Raw genomic sequence first — 9,642 nt, 5'->3', positions numbered from 1 at the left:
CCCCCCCCATATACACCACCACCCCCTACCCTTTCAATACGACGCAACAGAGCCTTCCAGCGTGGTCTTTGATTTTCGCTTAACATTCATTCAAAAGGTTTTGTTATCTACATTCGGGCTCACAAAATGTTTGTGTTTTGTTTGTCCAAATTTCTGCTCATATTTTTGGTTTTTATTGTATATATTTGATTTGCTTATCCAAGCATTCACAGGTTTTGACTACATTCGTGTTACTTCATCGAAATCATCAGTTTTGTGACATGAATTCATGTCGAAATGTGTGCTGACAAGTTTGTTTGTTTTTTTTATTTTTCAAAATTGGCATTCAAAAGTTTATATCTCCATTTAAAAAAAATAGATTAATTTTCATTTGGCATTTGCATGGTTTTTGTTTTCTCAATTGCCACAATTCCGAAAAATACATTCAGACACACAGTAGTGTAAGTTTCAAACTAGTTACCCCTTTTCTCGCGGGACTGTTGGCTCAGTATGTTAGCCTCTTTGACATTGTGCTTGCCGTTCATTCTTGCTCCTTTCAACTTGGCAGGGTTCATTCGATGAGCCTGACACGAGTCCTTTTTGTACGCAAATGATAGCTTTGTTTTGGTTGCTGATTATGAACCTTGCTTGACTTAACAGTGATTTCTTAGGAGCCCTGTCCCATTACTTTTGCCCACAGAGTGTACATATCTCCTCCGGTCTTTTGCTCGGAACCGTTAAGTTGGGTAATCCGCGACGTCTTTCACATTAGTCCAAATCAGTCTACTTTACTGACATAAATCCTATCTTGACCTTCAAAGCACATTTTAGACGCTAATCTGTCCAAACTGACGTCAGGGGGAAAAAAAAATTGTTCTGATATAAAGTTTGCCCGATTTTGCTCTGACGTGCACTTGCTTGCTAAAATTAGACGGACGGATCCTGGCAACATAATGCGACGACGATGGCGCTGGGGAGCTTTTGAGGGGCGGGGGGGGGGTCGTGACATCAGATGGCGATGACGTCATCGGTCCGGCTGATGTCACGGCGGGCTATTTTTGTGGACATGGAGGCATATCACCATTAAACCAGTAATGTGGCTTGAAAACCACTGGAACACACATACACATAGTGACACACACAGTCACGCCTGGTCGTGTGTGTTTACATGTTTGCTGTGTGGAGGATTCCATTGGTGACTGCGCTGCATAATGTCACTGTCACTTCCGACTGACTGACTGAGCCCTCAAGGGCTAAAATTCTCACTGCAGGTCTAAAACTGCTAACGTGGAGCAACACAGCAACCAGAGGACCAGAAAGGGCTTTGGCGGTCCCCACAAGGTTTTACATCCTGCCCTGTAGTCAGCCGCTGGTTCTAAGAAAGCGTCAAAGACAGTGTTGCTGAAAAGAAAACCGGACAAATCAAGGACATCTCTGTCTAGAAATTTCTTCCGTTATCCTTCATCGTTATTCCGGACCACATGCGGAGTTGTCAGTTCACAACATACAGCAAGCGAGCAGCAACCTGAGTATGAAAATGGCCACCGCAGCTCCAAAAGACGTTTACGTCATGCCACCCTGTATGTACTGTTTGAAATCGGGATTATTGAAATGTTAACAGTTGCCATGCCAACAGAGAGAAACCCGAGTATAGAAAGTGGGCTTACTCCGTTACAAGTATGCAAGTAAAATGCACGGTGCCAGGTGCCATTTCAAATGAGAATTGATCAAGCGCTAACATGCTAGCCGTTGCTACACTATAATAGCAATCTCCCTCGTCGATGTTTTGCCGCATTTTTAACAACCACATGTTCCTCTTTGCTGCTGGGCTCTCCCACGTGGGTGGACGGAGTGTGTGTCAGTGTGTATTTGTGTGTGTGTGTTTGTGTGTGTGTGTTAGCATGCGTAGGTAGTACATAGTGTGTATGGGAAACACCTCACTTCGGCAGGACCAAGCGAGGATGTGGGTGGGCGGATGATCGATGCGTGTGTGTGCGTGTGTGTTTTTTGTATAAAGAGCACACACAGAGGGAGCTCCCCTGGCGCCCCCCCACTCCCTCTATAATTCAGCCGCAATTAAAAGGCTCTCCTCCAGCGTAGCTAATGAAAGCGTAAATCAAGACCGCACGCGCGCACACACAATGCAGCATATGCGAAGGGGATGAAACAGACAAGCTGTCGAGAGTGGGAGGTGTTGTGCAACGTGTACGTTATTCTAATTTCGTGTACACACAAAACACATTCACGTTGAACGCAGCACAAAAAGAAATGGACCACTGTGTCGTCAAGTGAACGGAAGGAAAAATGAAGCGCGCGCACATTTTTTTGTCTTTTAAATGTAAGGATTTTTTTTCTTCTTTTAATTCACGCTCAAAAATGTTCATGTTCTGAATCCGCATCATGTCTAAATTTGCACTTCAGATGTGCAATATGAATTCACACCTGGTCTAAATTTCATCCTCTTTAAGTGATCCTGAAGATAAAAGTTTTTGTTAACTAATGTAAGACGAGTTTTCAATTGTCACTCCTCAATTTAAAAAAAAAAAAAAAATCGAAATTACTGTTCAAATGATTTTATGTTCCCATACACTGGTTTCCTAAATTGTAAATCGCAAGATTATCTCAATTTGCATGAACACGTTTTAGTGTCATTTTTAAACAATCAAGTTATTTTCTAATTTAGAGTTAACTTTTTATTGTTGTTGTTGAGATCCATGCCTTTAAATTTGGTCCAAACATCCACGCTCACACAAAAAAAAAAATATATATCACATTTAAAACAAATGTTTGGTCTCAAGCAAGCACACTGTATCACAGTGGAATCAGGGCACTGAAAAAGTTGCGGTGAAATGCTTCATTAATTTTGAGACGTTCTCAAGAATTTGCAATTTGTAGTCTGGAAGCTGCGCCAACGAGATTTGAACGTAGTCTTTTTGGTCTCTGCTTCAAGCGGCGAGCTACGTTGCCAAAAATGAAATGTCACCGGTTCGATGTATTTTTGGGGGAATGTACGATTCATTTAAACTCAAGAGAGGTGATCAACACATCCCTCGGTCACGCCTTTTGCTGCTGTAAATTGGGGATTTCTTCAATATGTGACAAATACATTTTTTTTCTGATTGTTACTGGTTAGTTTTAGTCGCGGCATGATAAATTAAAAAAATAATCATGGAAAAACTGCACGTGACCATCTTAAAAAAATGAAGACTGCAAATTCCACCCTTTAAATAGCGCTTTACCATTCGCAGCTCCGACATTAGTGGTCCTATAAAATGGACTGTAAGTAACTAACAAGATCAAGACCCTCCCGAGTGTGCGCGTGTTCAAATCGAATCCAAATGTGAGGTGTCAAAAAGGCATTTGATGTTATTGTATTGTGTCAAAACGCGACGCGGCTACAAATTTAATTGAAGCGTACAGACCCTTGGTGTCGTACACCGTGTGTGTTGTGCGGCCCCTTGTCCACCTTGAAGACAATCTGCCGCGACAGCACGTCGATAAAGCAGAGGAGATGGGGATAAAACAAATAGGATGAAGGCGAGTGTGCGTGCGTTTGGTGCGCCGCCAAGTGTGAGGTCACCTTAAAATGTGATCAGTGAAAGCGGCCGTTCGCCGAGCAAACAGTCGCTGCGGGGACAAAAAGGCGGGAGGAAAGAAGGTGCGTTGAGGTTTTTTTGCCCATTCAAAATGCCCCCAAATCATCGTTGAGTTTGAGGTGTTTTGGTGGCTTTTTACTTGCTCCGACTGAAACTATTCGTTTTGATGTAACTTGAGTGACGTGTTTCCTTGTAGTTCAGAAGGCGGTGCTTTTCACTAGATCCCCATATGGATCGGATTTAGTATTTGTATTAATGTGATGAAACAAATCCGATGACTAGCGTCATTATTAATGAATACCGTGTGTGTTTTTGCCGTCGTCTGTCATCAGGACGATGGCGATGGCATGGTGGTTGCTTGCCCAAACGATTTTTGGAGTTACGAGTATTTTGTTTTTGTTTACGTTGTAATACAAGCCCTAGTTTGAGTTACAATCGGATTTCACAGAGCAAGCCTACACCAGAACTCATTTTTCAACCTTGCACATCTTTGGAAAGATGGTAAGGCTCATCCAAAAAAAAAAAAAACAAAACCCAACAGCCCCATTTTTTTTGTGTTTTGTATTCGTCCAGCTACGCAATGACACCTCCCATCGTAAGGTGCTTTTTTTGTCATTTTTGAGAGAACCTAACCCAAATTTTTCCAACCGAAAGGTCCTTTCGATGAGGATTTCACGACGAAACGATCGATGCTTACAACCTGCTGGGCTTTTTGTGTTTTTGAAGGTGCGGTGCGAGCCTCCAGCATCTTCCCCATCATGAGCGTCATCCTGCTATTCATGGGGGGGCTCTGCATCGCTGCCAGCGAGTTCTACAAGTCGCGCCACAACATCATCCTCAGCGCCGGCATCCTCTTTGTCTCAGCAGGTGAGCACCGGATTGTTTTTAGGAATATGACAATTGCAGGATGGCAATCCAACGACATGATGAATCGGTGTTCATGTGACGAGAAAGAAATACCAAGACCGATACCGATGCCGCCACCCCCTCCACCCAAAAAAAGTTACGATAAGATACGACTCCACAAGGCCTCAAGAAATATAGGTACCAATTAGTGATGATAGTACCTTTCACAATTTGGGAAGATATAAAGGAAATAAACCGTACCAAGCTTCCTATCACAAATTGGTGCCTTTCATTTTTTTTTTTTTACAATTGAAACGTAAGATGAACCAAACCATGCTTTTATTTTCAGTAGGCTAGAGGACTGTAATACTGTACTTAAATATTGAAAAAATGATCATCATCAATGAAGCAGCTGCAGACGATTTAAAATGCTGCCGCCAGAGTCCTTATATTCACTCGGGAAACTGGACCGCATCACACCAGTCCTCACAAATTGATTTTAAAATCTGGCTGCTGCTCTATCAATCTCAAAATGGTCTTGGACCAAAGTACTTGCAAGATGCACCGTACGAAGCACCCGGACCCCTCAAGTCGGCCGGTACGGGTCAATTGTGTCTTCTCAGAACCAGAACCAAACCAAATGAAGCAGCATTTGGTGATTACAGATCAGTTGTTGTGGTACCTCCACCAATGGAAATGAAAAGAGGGGCAAACTGCAAATAAAGGCAAAAAAAAAGTGAGGTAAAGTCTGAGAAGTGTGATTGAGATGTATCTGAGAAGAGAAAAAAAAAGAAGAGGATCAGGGACACCTTATTTTTAGCATGTAATCCCAGTGGCTCCTCTTAGCCTAGCAACAGCGGCGAGAGAGGCAGACATTGAGGGCGAGGAAGAGAGAGAGCGAGAGAGAGCAAAAAGCGTGACTTAGAAGGGTGAGCGCGATTTATCTGGTGCAGCCCACTGGGCCGCGGCCTAGAACCAAACCGCAGAAAAGCTCACAACACGGCCGCCCTCGGGTGCCCCCTGTCTTTCGGAATTAATGTGGAGGCAACGTACCGCCGAGCGGTCGCTGGGTGTTTGGTCTTGGGAGGATGAAGCCCAAGTTGGTTCGACTTTTCCTTTTTTTTTTCCAAATGTGTGAAAGGGACGGAAATCGCCGTCGGTGCCGATTGTTGGCAACCTTTGGTTGAGTTCTTCTTGTGTTTCCATTGTCACAAATTTGTGAAAGGTGAAGAAGATAAATAAGAGCTTGTCTTCTCCATCCATCCTTGCACCCTTCGATCGTCTCATCCATCATCTATCTTTTTCTTTTCTGGTCACGGGTGAGCTGAAGTCTCTTCCCAGATGACAACATTTGTCTTTACTATCCGCCTGTCCGCTTTTTTTTTTTTTTGTCCATGCATCTATTTCTGGCAAGGGCACTAAAGCGCAGCTGACCAAAATAGAGGACAGATGAGCGTTTTTTTTTGTTTTGTTTGTTTTTTGTTTTCCTCCCCCCCTACACCATTTGAACATTCTTACAGTGGCGCAAAGGGAAATAAGCGACAATGTCAGGGCACGGGGTGGGGGATTGGTCGCCTGGGAAAAGCTCCAAGAAAAGGAGAAGAGAAAAACCACTTCTGAAAACGTGGGGTCTGTAAAGTAGAGCAGAACTGAGTTTTTCTTCTTTTTCCCCTCCTTTATCAGCTGATCGCCGCTGTGCCGCAGCACAAACTGTAGATCAGGGATGTCCAAGTCCGGTCTTTGGAAGCCTCTATCCAGCCTGTTTTCAATGTCTCCCCTCCTGCAACAGAGGGAAACATCGAAAACAGGCTGGATAGCTGCTCTCGAGAACCAAACTTGGGCAGCCCTGTTCCAGAGGTTGTCTCGCTAAATCCAAAAAGGTACTTGTGTAAAGACCGGTCTCGAATTAGTGAGCCAAAACTACTGCAACGATGGTGATTTTGGTTGCTTCAGTCCCCATCATCCCCCTCAAAGCAAAGGCCCGATAATCAAGTGTCTCGAAAGATTAGCCTGAACGATTATCCTCCGGTGCGTTGATTGTGGCAGCATTTGACAATGGAAATGTATCGGATCTATCACAGGGGAGCTACTTTTCAAGCAACCAACCTCCCGCGATCGCCCCGGTTCCGCACCGCCGTATTGGCCTCTAACGTGAACGAAACAGAAAAATAAAATAGATACAAGAGTTTGTGAGAAGGAAATCACTGCCAACCTGAGTGGAGAAAAAAAGATAGATCGCGATAACACTGATCGCAATTGCAGACTGCTGACTGCAAACAACTTCCGGTGAGGCAGCTCATGCGCCACCGTCGGTTAAAGGTGACCTGCTTTTGCATTTTATTTTTTTAATACTTTTTTTTTTTTTTTGTTAAAGTGAAACTGATAGGATGCTTAGGGTGCAGTGTGCACGAACACCAAAATATATGATCTGCAATCGACAGTTTGCGGGCTATCGATTGATCGACGTATCGGGCACCCCTAGTACTGTATATACAATGAATTAAGCACCAATCGAGGAATGACAAAAGTCGATATGGATGCGTTATTTTGGTACCTTTTACAACATTTTCACAATGAAAATGTAAGATGAACCAAATCGCATTGTGCCTCTTGGTGGAACAGTGTTTTCCAGTCCAGTATTTGGGTCCAGTTTTTCTCAAGGTTAATGAAATCAAGTGGAAGGGTTCCAGGGATCGAAACATTTCCGCTTAAATTCCAGTGGGTGTTTCAGGCTCAGACCTAAATAGCGGCGTAGGTAGCAAGCCGGCTAATTGTAAAGAGCCATCCAAGGTCTTTGACTCTTGAGGTTGTCACTCGAAAACTAAAAAGGTGCTCATATGAAGATCGATATCTCAATCCGCGCTCATCAAACGTCATCAAGGAGACGGACGGGGGGGCCTTTGGCCGCGTGGCGCCCAACCTTTTCCATCGGCCTCATCTGATCTCCTCTCCCTTAGGCTTAAGCAACATCATCGGCATCATCGTGTACATATCAGCCAACGCCGGCGACCCTTCCAAGAGCGACTCCAAGAAGAACAGCTACTCCTACGGCTGGTCCTTCTACTTCGGCGCGCTCTCCTTCATCATGGCAGAGATGGTGGGCGTGCTGGCCGTGCACATGTTCATCGACCGCCACCGGGAGCTGCGCGTGGGCGTGCGGGCCGCCGACTACCTCCAGGGCGCCGCCATCACGCGCATCCCCAGCTACCGCTATCGCTACCGCCGTCGCTCGCGCTCCTCGTCCCACTCCACCGACCCGTCGCACTCGCGCGAAGCCTCGCCGGTGGGCCTCAAGGCCTTTGGGACGCTGCCCTCCACCGAGCTGTCCATGTACACGCTGCCCAAGGGCCAGACGGGCACGCCCACGGCCACCTATAACTCCACGGAGAGGGACCACAACTTCCTGCAGGTCCACAACTGCATCCAGAAAGACCTGAAAGACTCGAGCAATGCCGCCAATCGGCGTACCACGCCTGTGTGAAACTCTCGGACACTTCCAAAGGGGCACTTCGGGGAGGGGGTGAGGTGGGGAGAAAATGTCAAGGTCTAACGGAGGGTCTGGCACTTTGCTTTCTGTTTGACAGAAGCGGGGGGAAAATGCACAGAAGCAAAAGAAACATGCATGATTTTTGTCCCCCCATCTACCCTCGTTTAACAATTTGATGTTTGTAAAGATTTGAAGGGGTGGGTGTGGGCCGAGTGGAAAAGGGGGATTGGGCGTGGTCTGTCCAATCCGAAAGGCCACGTTATATTTTTTACTCTTCCTCTGGTCTGGTCTGGTGAAAAATGGGGTTTGCCCCCTGCTCCCCAACCTCCCCTGACAACTTCCGGTTTGTCTCCTTAGTTTCGATATCTTCCTGATTTTCTTCTTGCTTTGCATAAATACTGTGAACCACTGCGGTGTACGATTTGAGCGGAGAGCACTCCAGGGGCCGCAAAAAAAAAAAAAATGTAATAATGATTATATATTCAACATACTAGTATACTAGTTAATACGTCATGACCACTTTCCTGGCGCAACGAGAAAAAACATAATAAAGTAGCGATGCTCAGAGAAATGCTAACGGAAGCAAATTCGGACAAGACATTTGTCCGAGAAAAAGGCTTTGTGTGCGTTACGGATACCACATTTTTTACACTAAAAAATTAATAAAGAAATAAATAAAATAACTTGATGACCTCTTGGCCTTCCGCCAAAAATCCGGCTGCCATTTTGGTTCAGGGACAATGAACTGCCGGAGGGGCGGGGGTTGGGGTGAACTTCTGAGCCGATGAATGAAGACGACTGTGGACAATGCGACAGACAACATGGAGTCCCTAAAAACACTTTAACAAAACAAAAAAAAAATAAATATAAGAAAAAGAAAAAAAGAATAAAAAAAAAGATTTTACATGCATGCAACTCCAAATCATCCAATCTGCGTTTCAGAAACATCTTGTTTTTGAACAAAGATGTCAAGTAAAAGGCAGCAGGCGAGACAAAGTACCGGTAGAACTTAATGTGACAGTACTGTGTCGTTATTTTCCGTTTTATTTTTTTAGTTTGTTTGGGAGGGACTTTTAGAGGCCGGAGGCTTCACCCCGATGCTTCGGACAAAGAGAGCAAGTTTTTGAAGAGCTTTTCATGCCATCCTTTCTTATTTTCCATCTCACACAGCCTTATGATGATTATGAATATGATTAGTCTTATTTTGTCTCATTTTTGGGGTTTTCTTGTCCTTTGATTCTTGCATTGTATTGTTGTAAATGACGATTTAAAAGAAACAGAAAACAAAACAAAACTGAACAAGCGTAATGTCTTTCAAGGTGCCAAAACTGAATGATTCTGAACTTGGATGCATCAAGTCCTGACGATGAATAAACACTGAACCCCCTGTAGGCAACACAATGTGTCTCTGCGTGGTCTTAAAAAACATCAACAAGACAAGGGAGTCAAATGAGAAGAGAAGACTAAAACAACTCCGGCCCGGGGGCCATCTGCGGCCCGCCAGCCATTTTTCAGCGGCCCGCGACATGGCCAAAAATAAATAAGGAAACACTAACAATGACCTTTGACATGGGCCACAAGGTGAGTTTAAAAAAAGGCAAAGGTGGCGTGGGTGTACTCTTTAACGAAGATACAAATAAACCATTTATGACAAAAAAATAAATAAATAAAATAAATAAAGAAATAACACACTTTATCTTCAAAACACGGTAGTAAATAAAGGTCATTCGGTTT

The 9,642-nt window shown here is 44.4% G+C and overlaps 1 protein-coding gene across 1 annotated transcript in view; it reads left to right on the top strand.

The window, feature by feature from the left end:
- The window catches only part of cacng2b (calcium channel, voltage-dependent, gamma subunit 2b), a 24,264-nt gene extending 15,491 nt beyond the window's left edge, over positions 1–8,773 (top strand). The window contains exons 3-4 of the mRNA XM_019862297.1: positions 4,302–4,442; positions 7,379–8,773. Of these exons, the coding sequence (XP_019717856.1) occupies positions 4,302–4,442; positions 7,379–7,902 (665 nt within the window). The 3' untranslated portion in view covers positions 7,903–8,773. The remainder of the gene's footprint in view (positions 1–4,301; positions 4,443–7,378) is intronic.
- Positions 8,774–9,642: the final 869 nt, after the last annotated feature.

This window comes from Hippocampus comes, unplaced genomic scaffold, assembly GCF_001891065.2.
Source record: "Hippocampus comes isolate QL1 unplaced genomic scaffold, H_comes_QL1_v1.1 scaffold7, whole genome shotgun sequence".
In the NCBI taxonomy this organism is placed as follows: domain Eukaryota; kingdom Metazoa; phylum Chordata; class Actinopteri; order Syngnathiformes; family Syngnathidae; genus Hippocampus; species Hippocampus comes.
The sequence above is the reverse complement of the archived record's forward strand: the minus strand, read 5'-3'. Positions and strand labels throughout refer to the sequence as shown.